The sequence below is a fragment of the Abramis brama genome (assembly GCF_963993115.1).
Source record: "Abramis brama genome assembly, chromosome: 5".
In the NCBI taxonomy this organism is placed as follows: domain Eukaryota; kingdom Metazoa; phylum Chordata; class Actinopteri; order Cypriniformes; family Leuciscidae; genus Abramis; species Abramis brama.
Window position 1 is genome coordinate 38,020,684 of NC_139967.1, and position 14,642 is coordinate 38,035,325.

Below are 14,642 nucleotides of genomic sequence, written 5' to 3' on the forward strand. Positions count from 1 at the left end.
TGAACAAACAGGGTTTTTATTTTAAGTGCAGATAGAGCAATGCAGGGTGAGATGATCGATGAACTGGAATACTGATGTGACGATGACTTAGCTGACTTGGTTGGATGAATGTCTTTTGCAGGGATGACAACGACAACAACAGGACTTCAGGTAAGTAAACGGGAATCAGGCAGCACACGGGTGAGTAGTCTGTAATGTTTGTAAAGACGAGACCAGACCCCAGGCCTGTGGGACGACGAGTGTGCTTAAATGGAGAAGTTAACAAGGGTGATCGCTGACAGGTGCAGGTGATTGTGAAGGAGGTGCAGGTGTGAGCCAAGGAGGGTGCTGGGAAATGTAGTGAAGCTGGATGAAGTAACTGGTGACTGTGACACACATGTACTGGTTAAACTCCAATGTAAAAGCACCAATGAACAATCCAGAGGTCAGTTCTAACAGAATATTAATATTAATATCCTATAACAAATAGATGTTTACAAAAAGTTATTAAACTTTCCTTATCAGAAGAACTTCTTCTTCCTGAATGATCTAATTGATTCACTATGCATGCCATAGTATTTTCTCAGAGTTACATGACATTTATTTTTAGACATTATTTCCCCTTGTGTGAGGAAGAACGTTGTTACCGATGGGATGTATGTAGCTTCCTTGTGGGGCTCTCCCACAAGCTGAAATTCCCATCAGTTATTTCAGTTAGACAGGTTCCCGTACTACAAGTTTGAAGATGTCTTCTTACTGGATGGGAACAGATTGACAGGGGGTGGCTCAATGTTCAGCTGGTGTCTGAGTTCATCGAGCTTCTGGTCCCAGCGTCGTTCATAGAAGACGCTCAGAACACAACTGGCACGGCTGCCACTGCGCACAGCCCAAGGTCCCAGAGACTGAACCAGCAACTGTAGACGACTGACTCAAACACATATCAAATTTGACTCATTACTGTAACATTATGATTTTTGATTAAAACAAGTTAAAGACAATACAACAAATTCTATCAAAATGAAAACATTTCTTGCATTACAGTAAATGGCTATTTCAAGGAAAATGTGCTTACAAGTCATGAAAATTGTTGCATGAAATGTCTATATAATTATTTTGCTTTTGGGGTGAAATATGACTGAAAATTCTTGATATCGTTACCTTCCTAAAATAATTTCCTAAGTCATTTGATCATCAAAATGACTTGGGCAATTATTTTAGGAAGGTGACGATATGCTTTTGAGAGCATCATCCACATATATTTTCAAGGGAAACATTAGAATGTTTCCATGGGACAAAATTAAATATGATGGTTATTTTAGTACATTAATTTGATTAGAATTTTGATAAAATCAAATGAATGTACTAAAATAACCATCATATTTAATTGCCCAGATACAGAAATAGCGTTCTTACTTCAGAACATTCATCTTCTAAATTTGTTTAAAGACAGAATTTCCTGCATTAGGAGGAAGCAGAACATTAACAGCAGGATATACTATATGAAATATGCTTGTGGTGACATCAGAGCCAGTAAAACTTAACATCTGGTCAAGAATGACATATTATAATGGAAACATGAACTAAACCATAATATAACATGAACATAAGAACGGGAAATACTCCGTGAGGACAAATGTTGGTTGTAATCACGGAAAATTTCAGCAGAAGGGGACATACAAATTTACTGTATTCCTGTTATTTTACAATTCAAGATGTAGCAACTCTTCAATTGATAATATGACAGAACACACTTCAGCACTTCAAAATCAATCCAGATGATCACTGTTCTATTTAAATACATTTAACTCATTAGGGATCAAGCCCCAAAGGGGATAGCCCCTATTGTATCTGTTAGTTTTCTTACTCTATAGCGCCACCACCAGTTCAAAAATTCAACATTGAAATGGTTATAACTTTTGAGTTCATTTTCATCTGTACTTCTGAACCAGCTGTTTTTTCATATATGTTCAATTTCTGATGTTTTTACTCTTCCTGCTCTTCACTACTGTTGCTGCTGCTTCAGGGGCTTGGCCCCGTATCGCTGCTTGCAGCTATATTTTTTATTTGTTATTGGTTGTACATCTACATAAAGGAATTTTGCGGTTTCATTACAACTTAGGGTTAGTTCACCTAAAAAAGTAAATTCTGTCATCAATTACTCATCCTCATATTGTTCCAAACCCTTAAGTCATTTCGTTCATCTTTAGAACACAAATTAATGTATGTTTCATGAAATCTAAGAGATTTCTGTCCCTCCATTGAAAGTCTATTTACCCAAAACTCTGGTCTTCAAATGTTCATACAGATTTCACAAAAGAAATCCTTGTGAAAAAAGACGTGAACGATTTAAAAGCGTTCAAAAGACGTGAACGCTTTATATGATGAACATATTTAATTTAGGCTTTTATTCACATAAACATTGATCAGCAAATGCACACAGAGCACTAAAATTTGGTAAATGGAAGCTCAAGCATGCTTTCTTGACGTGTGAGAACCAATGAGGTTAATTCTCGCACGTCACGGCAGCACATTTCAGCTTCCGCAAGAACCAATAAGGTTTTTTCTCATGAGTCAAGCAGTACTATTGACTTTCGTCAACCATATTTGATATGCTCTGTGTATGCTCACTGATCAATGTTTATATGTGAATAAAAGCCTAAATTAATTCTGTTCATTATATAAAGCCATCGTGTCGGAAGACTTGGATTAAACCGCTCGATTCATATGGACTTTACGTTCTCTTAATGAACATTCTGAACCATACGAGTTTTGGGTCAATAGACTTTTAATTGAGGAACAGAAATCTCTCAGATTTCATTCAAATATCTTTAATTGTGTTTCGAAGATGAATGAAAGTCTTGTGGATTTGGAATGACATGAGTAATTGATGACAGGATTAAAATTTTTGGGTGAACTACCCCTTTAAGCTCTACAGACCTCTAACATTCGGCCAGTTACCACAGAAAATAATGCTGACTCACAATATGTTGACTCACAATGTTGACTCGCTTTGACAGTAATACACTTACTTATAATAAGTTATGTGAAGCTTGTATTTTTGTTAAAGCACTTATATTAATTATTATTATTATTACTTTTAATAATATTAGTAATTGGCAGCATATTACAGTTGCTGTCCACAGAGCTAGGAACATTGAACTCACCTGACAGACAGTCGGAGGGGTCCAAGCGTTGCCCCCAGAACACACATGGGCAGGCCAGTCTGTGCAGCTTCAAACCATTTCACAGCAACCTCACCTGTGGGTAAAGAATAACAGGAAAATCTTTCAAAAGTTGAAAGATTGTGTTGTGTACTGGCTGTCAGTCTGGAATGTGGCTAATGGATGGTAAAGATCACAAAAAGATGTATTGATGATGACCTAGGGAACTTAATGTACTTCAGTTACAAAACAGCTTTGATGCAGCATTTAACTTACACAAAACCAAAAGCCTAAAACCTGAACTTACCTAAAACTTCTAAGGGATAGTTCTGGACATATACAACAAATCAAATCTCTAAACACCTGAAAAAGTGGACATGGTTTGTGTTATGTTACAAAACTCTCACCTAGCATATTGGTGGGCATACCAAGCAAAGTATGCAACAGGTCGTGAACTTCACGATATCGCTGCATGACATACGCTAGCTCTTCATTGTCAACAAACTTCACATCAGCCCTCGAGTCGGGGGTGACTCTCTGAAAAAAAGTGAGATGACAATGGTTAATTTGGCCTATTTGGATATGTTCCATGACAATTTGTGTGTTTTTCATTTGTCTTACATTTTCTTCTAGAAAACGGAGATACTCTCTTCCTAAAGTCCCATCTGGCAAAGCAGACATCTGAGTGAGGTCTAATGTAGATAAGCGGATCCTTGGACGCTCTCTAAAGACAAAATTTGGAGATAAAGGTAGTATTAAAGCAGTATGGATTACCAAGGAGATTGGATGTGTTTATTATGGATGATGATGGTCAAAGTACATACACGAGAATAGTGCAACCTTCAGAGTCATTTCTCATCCGATCCCTTAACTTGATCAGGGCCTGGTGCCCTGTGGTTTCCCCGAGCACTGCAACCATATCTGTTTTGGTAAAATATGTTAATATACATGCACGTTTTGAATCATGGGGATTACTGTAAGAATTCCAGCTCGCATGATTTAGGAAATACCAAAAAAACACATTTAAACCTGTTAAAGGCTGTTGTGGAGTCATGTTTGGTTAAATTTGCCACCTAATCTTTTAGGTGGCAAATTGTGGACTTTCCACCCACTAATACTGAAAAGGAAACTAACAACTGTATCTGTAATCAAGAATCCGATATGCAATCATCACTACAGAATAGGTTAACATCATCCAGTATCATGTATAGCCTCACCATGTCTGTAGGGGTTCTTTAGGGCAGCCACTCCAGAACCTACAGCCAGAATAGCCTTCTGGACCGAGCTCGTTGGGATGTGGCTAGGATACAACCTTCCATCGTACTGCTGTGAGCCTGAGCTTGTGTACTGCTGTCCAGTGAGTACTGAGTACAGAAGAGAGAGTGATGGCTCTGAAGTTGAACAAATCCTAAAAGTGATCACAGTAAACAGACTCAACAACTCTAAATCCATAGTCCTGTGATGAACTATCAACCTTACTCTGTTGTCATTGTCATGAAGCTTAAACTTAATTCACTATAAAATGTAGACTAAACATTTATATTTTGTATAAAGAAAGTAAAGGCTAGTTTAAGACAATTAAAAAAATGTACATAGTGAAATTATATATATATATATATATTTATATATATATATACACACACATATATATATATATATATATACACTCTAAAAAATGCTGGGTTATTTTAACCCAATGTTGGGTCAAATATGGACTAACCCAACGTTGGGTTAAAAATGCAATTTAAAAATGGACAAACCCAGACGTTGGGTTACATTTTTAATGTAACCACTGCAATTTGTCCATTTTTAAATTGCATTTTTGTCCATTTTTGATTTTGTCCAAAATGCAATTTGTCCATTTTTAAACTGCATTTTTTAACCCAACGTTGGGTTAGTCCATATTTGACTCAACATTGGGTTAAAACAACCCAGCATTTTTTAGAGTGTATATATATATACACACACACACACACACTCACACATATGACTGTAATGTGTCTGGATGTTTCTTTTTTGGAACTGATTTTAATTATCCTCAATGATTTGCATTAAATTCCCATTACTGAAATGCAATAATGATAATCGTGCTTTCCAGCATTGATAAAAATAAATAATTGAGCCTGGTTTCTCCCAAGGTTTTTTTCCTCCATTCTATCCCCTGATGGGAGTTTGGGTTCCTTGCCACTGTCGCCTCTGGCTTGCTTAGTTGGGGACACTTTATATTCAACAATATTATTGATCTGACTGTACTGAGGCTGTTGTATGAGAACTGAACTGAGATGGATGATGACATAATTTTCACAGAACTGCTTTATAGATAAAATTAACTAAATTAATAACTAATGATCTTTACAACGGAACTGAATCAATACTGAACTGGATTGGGCTGAACAACAGCCTTCGGCTGAAAATGCATAATTTTCCTGTTATCACTGTAAAGCTGCTTTGAAACAATCTGTATTGTATAAAGTGCAATAAATAAAGGTGACTTAAAGGCAGTACAACAAAAACAAATACAACAACCCCATTTGGGACACTTTGTAAAATGCAATAAAATCAAGAATCTTTCAGATTCTTACAGAACAGTACAGTAAAAGTACAGAGAAGATTTTCAATGTTTTTACTGACCAACATAATTGTATTTTGTAAATATAAACAAATTTTGATTTTCATGGCTGCAACACACTCCCAAAAAATTGGCACAGAGGTTTGTTTAACACTGTGTCACATCAACTTTCCTTTTAATTACACTTTTTAATCATTTGGGAACTGAGGATACTAATTGTTGCAGTAAACAATTTGCAAGTGGAATTTTTGCCCAATCTCACCTGATACAAGACAGCTGCTCAACAGTCCGTGGTCATTGTTTTCTGATTTTCCTTTTCATGATGGGCCATACATTTTCAATAAGAGACAGATCTGGACTGCAGGCAGGCAGTCAATCACATCCTCTATACGTATGGTAGAGTGTCTACGAAATCACTCTGTTGTAGCATGTTGTGAATGAGGCCTGGCATTGTCTTGCTGCCCAGAAAAGATGTAATCCTGATGTCATTAAATGTACAATTCCAATATATGCCTCCACATCAATGGTACCTTCACACACATGCAAGTCACCCATTCCATTTGCACTGATGCACCCCATTCCATGACGGATAAAATACTGATGAAAGTCTGGTTGGTCGCTTTCATCTTTGGGACTGAGAACACATTATGAACATTATTTCTGGTAGAAGGTGAAATACCTAATTACTTTGCAATCTCGCATTGAGAAATGTTATTTTTGAATTGTTTGACAATTAAATTTGGCACAGTGGTGAGCTATGACCCATCTTTGCTTGCAAAGACTGAATCTATGGTGGATGCTTCTTTTATATCCAATCACGAAACCCTCACCTATTACCAATTCACCAGCTAATTGTGGACAGGATCAAAAGATCAACTTGGACATTCTGTAATCTTTTTCACATTTATTTAGCCTCTGTCCCAACTTTTTGAGTGTGTTGAAGCCATCAAAACATGTTTATATTTACAAAATACAATTAATTTGGCCCGTGAAAACATTGAATTTTTTTTCTTTGTACTATTGTCAGTTAAATAAAGGTTCAAGAGAAAATACAAATCACAGATTCTTGTCCCAACTTTTCTGGAATTGGTTGTATTGATGTATAAAACCGTCACTATACAAAACAGCTTAATGGTCCACAACATCATTTTATTTTATTTTTAGATTGTTTTCCACCCATCTTCAAAATTGGATGAGCTGTTGGTTGGTTACTATTTGGCTTGCTTAGTTTGGGGACACTTATTATTCAGTAATATTGTTGATATGACTGTACTGACACTTAAGACAACCAATAACCTGAGCTGGACAATGACATCACTGTTTTCTGCAGAGTTGCTTTATAGCTGAATTGAACTATAATAGATGACGTTTTTGAACCAAACTGAACCAACACTGACTTCAGATTAACACTATTGTATTTTATTTTTTTTAGAGCTGCTTTGCTTAGATGCTTTGCTTATAATTTTTTCTGTTTATCACCATAAAGCTGCACTTAAATTATCTGTATTGTATAAGCACTATATAAATAAAGGTGACTTGACATGGTTGACATATTTATTACTAAATAATCTACTGTAAAAATTACATACGCATAGCAACTTAACCATCAAGGAATATAAACTTTTTTTTGTGAAGCAGCATGTCTAACATTGTTTCTGAGGAAAGATGCTGAATATTTAGTTATGTGGAGACTGTGGGGCACTAGCATCAATGAAGAACTAATGATGTGTTAGCACCTTTATACATTCTAGTAAGGAAAATCTTCATGGACAAAAGGTGCATCCATAGAATTTGTGTAAATTACAGAGCTCAGTCAGTTTAGGTGTGTCGAATTAAATGTTCTGTATAAATATATTTGTTAAAAGTTCTTTTGACGATTCACAGATTCATTGGCGCTAAGAGGTATGACAATCCTTTTGGTAGCTGAATTGGGAATTTCCTTTTGCTTTTTAGTCATTTTAAGACTTTTAAGTCTTGGTAACACTTTACTTGAAGGGGTGCGCATAAAACTGACATGATACCTTCATAATCATGACATGACACGTCATGAATATGAAGTAGGCTAGGTTTTATGCATGTTTATGACAACTGTCATTAAGTGTCATTATTAACATTTTTTATGCAAATATGGCATTGTTTGAGATGTCTTTGTTATGACAACTTCACATAAATCAATACATCATAACCTGTCATAAATGTGTCATAAACATGACATAGCAGATTAATTATCAAACTTAAAGGAACACTCCACCGTTTTTTGAAATAGGGCTTATTCACCTTCTTTCCTACATTTAGATAAGTGGGCAAATGCATTTTTGTCTCAGTGCATGCATTGTTTTAGTTTGACAGGGTCGGCGCTAGCTTAGCTTAGCATAATGAATGGAATCCTTTGTTGCCAGCTAGCATGTCCTGAGTAAAAGTGATATAAAAAAAAAAACCCCACCTAATTACTTCTTGTGGCCTGCGTATTCACAACGAGTACAAATAGCGATGCAGATTAACACTAGGCGATTTCCTAGGCAGATATTGACTTATATATTAAGGACTATATTAGGGGGAAGCACAGGCGAAGCACTGCTACTTGGGCGTGATATCTCTGCGCCCAAGTAGCAGTGCTTCGCCTGTGCTTCCCCCTAATATAGTCCCAAGTCAATATCTGCATAGGAAATCGCCTAGTGTTAATCTGCATCGCTATTTTTACTCGTTGTGAATATGCAGGCCACAAGAAGTAATTAGGTGGGTTTTTTGTTTTTTTTATCACCCCAGTATTCCAGAATTAGTTCTAAAATAATCTGACAGTATTAACACTTAATGACATTTTAATGACAAATTAAATTCGTACCACTGTAGTTGAGTTGTCATGACATTTTGACATTACATTAATATTTTTATTGACCTCAAGTTGAGGTCAATAAAAATATTAATGTAATGTCAAAATGTCATGACAAAGACACTGACAGGTTATGATGTATTGGTTTATGTCAAGTTGTCATAACAAAGACATCTCAAACAATGTCATCTCTGCATTAAAAATGACATAATTGACAATTGTCATTAACATGCATACAACCTCCTTCATATTCATGACATGTGTCGTGTCATGTAATGATTATGAAGGTGTCATGTCAGTCTTATGCACACCCCTTCAAGTAAAGTGTTACCCAAGTCTTTTTAGACACCGAACTAGCACATACTGCTCAACAATTTTTAGCTAAACGCGATGATCACGCTAATCATCTAAATAAAATATAACTATCAAACACAGCACGACAGACACTGTCGTATATTTGGATTGTTAGACGAAATACAATATTTGGTGCTGGTGGTCAGCTGGTGTAGGTTAATTGGTACGATATACAGTAGTTTAAATCTGTCGCTTGTTGACATGCAAGGCAACCCCAAACACTGCATTTCAACTAGTACATTTTGTAAACAATCAAGAAGCCTACGTTGTGCTGGATGACAGACAGACCAGCATATTGTTGGTCTAACGTTTCACAGTACTGGTTAGCCAGTGAGCTACTTGCAAGGTCAGACATTTTTGCAATAAAACATACTTCTACACTATTATACCGCGCAATTTTGCAGATAACATCTAATTATGAAAGTAGTTGAACTCTAAAAACGTATTAAAATACCTCCAAATGAACGTCGACAATAATATCCTTGAGAGGTTTTAAAAATTCTACGGAAATAACCCGGTAGCCCACACATCATGTAGTGGTTGTAGTGGTTGCACTGCGAGGAGGAACTGTGCTGCTTGCTAACATACTCATAGCTCGGCGTACTGTGGGCGTGTATATTATGGGCCACGCCTATTGTACATAACACGATTCAAGAACACTGACGGTTAGTTTTTTTTTCCCCCACAGTAAATTGCTAGTATTTGGTGAGTAACTTTAAAATATTTTCTCAGTTGCTTCTATATTCACATTGAGTGTGCCGAAATCGTGACATGTTGCCTGTAGTTGGACAGAGTGCGCGCAGTGTGTGGAAGCTCGAGCGAGTTGCCATTTTTACCCTCTCACTCGGAGAGTAAGGAAGCTACCTAGATACATTGCTTTTAACTGCTAACGTTAGTTATTATTATTAAATTGGTTTATATGTCTTTTCAGGCACTTGATACACATATCTCGTGTAATCTGTTGATTTTATTTTATTAATATCTTTTGAATGTTTTAGTGGTTGTAACTCGGGAAAAATATTTTGTTTACACCAAGGTGAACACTCGCAGGCTACAATTTAGGCCCAGACTAGATGACTTTGGACAGACACGAGATTTTTTTTGTGAGTTGATGGTTTGAACTGAATCAGGCTGGCGGTTTAAAGTTGCGCAAAATGTCTGTCAGTTGATAGTATGTGGTTAAACAGCTAACAGCTCGAACATACTTCCTACTTCAGCTTTAGATAATAACGACAAAATATTTACAATGGAATGTTTGAAGTTTTAATAACTAAAAGGAAATTGTAATTGGTAAAAAAACAACAAAAAAACCCGTGTTTACTATCCAGTGTATAGCTTTTTATATCTATAGTCAACTATAGCCATGTCCAAATTATGCACTTTATATATATAGGGTGTTAAATAAATTGTCAAAATTAAATTGTCTAAAAAATGGGATGTTAAATAAATGCCAACTAGCTTTAGTTTTAGTATATTAAAATTAATAAAAAGTGTTAAAACCAAAATATTTGTAATTCACAACTCTGTGCTAATTCATCTAGCTAGCTGTACTCATGGCAATACAACTGGACATAATAATAACACACATATAATTTTATATAAACTACTAGGTCACACTTTAAATTAGGTGTCTAACTGTACTTGCATCAAATAATACAATAATTGCTGAAGCTTTTATCACGGTATATGGTATTATCACGATATTATAACAAAAATAACTCAACACAAATACAATAAAGCAACACAAAAAAATTATAAAGTAAACATATGTTTCAAACAGATTAAAGTGCAAAATAAAGAACAATAGTTCTCACTTTACAATAAGGTCAATAATAAAGAATCATAACATTTTCAATCAATATCTAGGGCTTTTTGTAGTCCAGATTAAAATATAAAAATGCCTTTTTGACGCAGCATACAGTGATTTTGTCAAGTCAAGTCAAGTCACCTTCATTTATATAACACTTTTAACAATATGGATTGTTTCAAAGCAGCTTTACAGTGATAATAGAAAATTAAAGTAACAGAGATTATTTTGGCTTTACAGCAGCTCTAGAATAAAGTTATTGTCCAGCTAAAGTTAGTTTTTGATTGATTCACTGCCATTGCAAAGATCATTAGTTATTAACTTAGTTAATAGTTATTAGTTAACTTAACATTAGTTATTAGCTTAAGTGAAAACAGAAAACTTTTAATGTGTTCTGGCCGTTCATTTGCACGACAACAGTGTTTGGTGGCTCGAGAATGCAAACTTTGAAATTTTGAGAAATGTTATCATCTTCGTGTAAACTTCAAAAACGTGAATCTGTGAAAACGCTGACGGCATGCACATGCGTATTATGTGTTTAGTCTATATGTGCTCAGGTGCGTAGTCTTTCTTTAGAAATTGACCTCACCAAATTACTTGTCTGGCCTGCGTAATACATAATTTTTAGTCGCTTTCGCGTATCAATGCGAACTGGAATCATTTTGATAACTTTTTATCTGTACAGAGGTAAAGGGAAGGGAAGGAGGCCTTCACAGGGGAGAGACTAGTTGACACTTCAGGGCTGCGTTGTCGTCGTGTCCAGGCGCAGGTCCTTCATCAGATCCGGATACGGCCTGGATCCGGTGGACTACGGTAAACCTCGGGATAAACAGAAAGACTAATATTAGCGAAGATGCCATTCTTCTTATGATGTAATGAGTACATCAGGTGTTATGGGAAGTGTTCCCGGTTCTGGCTGACCTAGTTTATGCAGCCTAACATTGAATTATAGAAGTTGATAATGTGTTATGTGTATGCTAGGCTAAAGAGATGTTTACTTTGAGAACTTTGAGAAAGTTTAGGTGCTATATAGGAAAAGGATCTACCACCAGCAGTCGATTTTGATATTCTAGGTATTATCTATAGACCTTATGTAGCCCCGCCCCTTTTCAGCGCTGCGCTCGTTGTCTTTTAACTTCCGGTCTGTATTTTCACAGCGAATATTTATATTTCGAATGTTTGTTTATTTAAATTACGTTTAATAAATATATTAGGCTATTTATTCAATTTATTAAGTTATTACATTTATTAAACATTATTTTTTAAGTTAACCATTTCTGAACAAGCTAACCATTAAGCAATATACACATCAAGCTTACTATATATCTTAAGGTTTTCTTTTAGTTGAAAACATTAAACAATATGTGTAAACAAAAAATAAGAACAAAAGCATTTAAGCTCAAGCAGCGCGAACGAAAAAAACCCCGCTAATAAAGCAGACTGCGTTATCGTGTTATCGTGTTTATATTGTTTCACATATTGAGAAAAACAATAATATCCACACGATCGAGTGAGAAAACGCGCTGCGCTGACTGACATTGCAGAGACACAAAGATAACGGTTTGCTAAGCAAAGTTTCTAAAAGCACTTTGCATTTTCTGTTCTTAAACCTGTTTCTCTCAACGAAACTTAAGGAATAATTTTATTTAATTTTTTTAAATAATAATTTTTTTATCAGAAGATATCATATCTGATCATTCGCGCTACATCTGCGCTTACCTGCAGTCGTTAATGCAGTGATGGACAGCTGTCTTTCCTCAGTCTACTGCTGTTTGGATTTCATGTGATTTCTCATTGTTGGTGGTGATATTTCATTAATTAATTTGATTAAAAGTACTTCCATTTTGTAACATCATTTTCATCTAAGTAATTCCAAACTTTGCAAGGCAGACGACATTATGTGATCAAATTCAATCAACACGCTCCACAGTGCCACCCAATGCATTGAGTTATAACTGCGAGTTAGTGCTTGGGATTTATCATGGATTCACTACATTAATGGCCAGCAAAGCAACATAGTAAAATTCGATAAAAATCGAATAATAATTACAGATCGAATATTTGAAAATTCGAATACATCCCTAATTATCAACTGGCCAACATTTTGAGATCGCAATAGACGTGAAGGACTATTATGCGTTAAGAGCTCGCTCAAGTACTGAGGAGCTAAACCATTTAGTGCTTTGCAAGTAATTAGCAATATTTAAAAATGTATACAATGTTTAATAGGGAGCCAATGCAGTGTTGACAGAACCAGGCTAATATGGTCATATTTCCTGGTTCTAGTAAGAACTCTAACTGCTGCGTTTTGGACCAGCTGTAGGATATTTGTTTATTATGCGTGCAGGGCAAACACCCAGTAGAGCATTACAATAATCTAGCCTTGAGGTCATGAATGCATTAACTTACAGTTCCGTATTTGTCGTAATTTAGATATATTTTTAAGATGGAAGATACTAGAAACGTGACTTTGAAATGAAAGATTGGTATCAAAGAGTACACCCAGGTTCCTAACTGACGACGAAGACTTGACAGAGCATCCATCAAGTGTTAGACAGTTTTCTAGATTATTACGTGCAGAGGTTTTTGGTTCAATAATTAGAATCTCTGTTTTTTTCTTAATTAAATAGTAGGAAATTACTTGTCATCCAGTTTTTTTATATCAGCTAGGCATTGCGTTAGTTTTGTGAATTGTTAAGTTTCGTCAGGGTGCACGGAATATAGAGCTGAGTATCATCAGCATAACAGTGAAGAATATAGCTGCAAGCAGCAATTATCGGGTTCAAGCAGAAGAAGACGACAAGACATGACAACATGGCTGAAAGTGTCAGACCAACTGCAACAATGAGCAATTACAGACATTTAAAGAGGATTTTAGGCGAAATGGCTGAAAAATCATTTAAACAGTAATTTAAAATATGATTTAATGGATTATCACTTTTGACCAATAGGTGGCACAGTTACAAAACTGATGTGATGTGGTCAGAGTAAGGTGACAATGACACATACAAAGTTAGATGTCAATATGTCAAGGCATTGCAGAGATAAAGCCGGAATAGTCATTTTGGCATCATGCCTCAACTTTGTTGCTGCTGTATACTAAAATGGTTTTGTCTATCGACACGAAATCCATAACTTTTAGTCAGCACAGTCTGGAGATGATACGATTCGATTTTGGTGAAAATCGGACAAACGGTCTAGGAGGAGATCGAAAAAGTATGTATTGAATGAAAATCAAAATGGCGGACAGGAAGTTCGGCCAAATAAGGTAAACTTGGTATCTATGTTCTCGGCTTGACCCAAGGAATCTAATAAGACCAGTGGCATTTCAATAGGCAGATTTATTCAAAAGTTATTAGCCTTTTTGGAAATTTTGTTATAACTTTTGTTAAGAATTTTGTTTCTAGCCCTTATGGTTCCAAAGTTATTAGCATAAATATGAGTGAAACTTTGGACAGGTGGTGGCGCTAGAGGGAATGAGTTAGACACACCAAAATTGGTGTATTTAATGTTGGGACTGTCCTCTATCAGAATGTCAAACCATTACAACTTTCCCGCAAACGGTTCTATGGCGGAAGAAGCGGAAGAATAATAAGAACGGGAACAGATACAATAGGTGCCTAAGCACCTTAGGTGTTTGGCCCCTAATAACGCCATGCTTCCTAATGATATCTCTTAAGGGTAGCATGTACAGTGTGTGTGCCCACAATGTACATTTTGTGCATTTTAAACGGTTGATGGGAAAAGTATTCTTAAAATGAGAATAAAATTCTAAAATGCGGAATAATTTGTAATGAATAATTATTCACAGTATTTTGAAGTGCCCATGATAACAATATCATGCATGTAGAGCTGCACGACTCTGGATAAATCTGGAGAATTGCAATTTTAATTTAGCATTTATTATTTATTTATTTTATTTATTTATTTTATTTTACATTT

General features: G+C 35.7%; 2 protein-coding genes across 6 annotated transcripts in view; one reads left to right on the top strand and one right to left on the bottom strand.

The window, feature by feature from the left end:
- coq4 (coenzyme Q4 homolog) lies at positions 1 to 9,483 on the bottom strand. The gene is made up of 7 exons (XM_084114962.1): positions 9,348 to 9,483; positions 4,358 to 4,504; positions 3,965 to 4,061; positions 3,762 to 3,864; positions 3,548 to 3,677; positions 3,144 to 3,237; positions 1 to 903 (listed from the first exon to the last, which is right to left on the bottom strand). Exons 1-7 carry the CDS (start codon positions 9,424 to 9,426, stop codon positions 711 to 713), a joined length of 843 nt encoding a protein of 280 aa, XP_083971088.1. The 5' UTR covers positions 9,427 to 9,483; the 3' UTR covers positions 1 to 710.
- The window catches only part of traf2b (Tnf receptor-associated factor 2b), a 23,813-nt gene continuing 18,599 nt past the window's right edge, over positions 9,429 to 14,642 (top strand). For 2 of the 5 annotated variants that reach the window (XM_084114956.1, XM_084114958.1), the window contains exons 1-2: positions 9,522 to 9,598; positions 11,386 to 11,513. The gene's annotated coding sequence lies outside the window, so the exon portion shown is untranslated. Of the gene's footprint in view, positions 9,599 to 11,385; positions 11,514 to 14,642 lie in introns of all 5 variants that reach the window. The other 3 variants (XM_084114957.1, XM_084114959.1, XM_084114960.1) reach the window with 2 other exon arrangements.

Excerpts from the sequence above, each read along its gene's own strand:
- coq4 (XM_084114962.1), bottom strand. The coding sequence starts at position 9,426 with ATGATGTGTGGGCTACCGGGTTATTTCCGTAGAATTTTTAAAACCTCT. Across the intron at positions 4,505-9,347 it reads TTGTCGACGTTCATTTGGAG|TACTCACTGGACAGCAGTAC; the intron begins GTATTTTAATAC and ends TTCTGTACTCAG. Across the intron at positions 3,865-3,964 it reads GAAGGTTGCACTATTCTCGT|AGAGCGTCCAAGGATCCGCT; the intron begins GTATGTACTTTG and ends TTTTGTCTTTAG.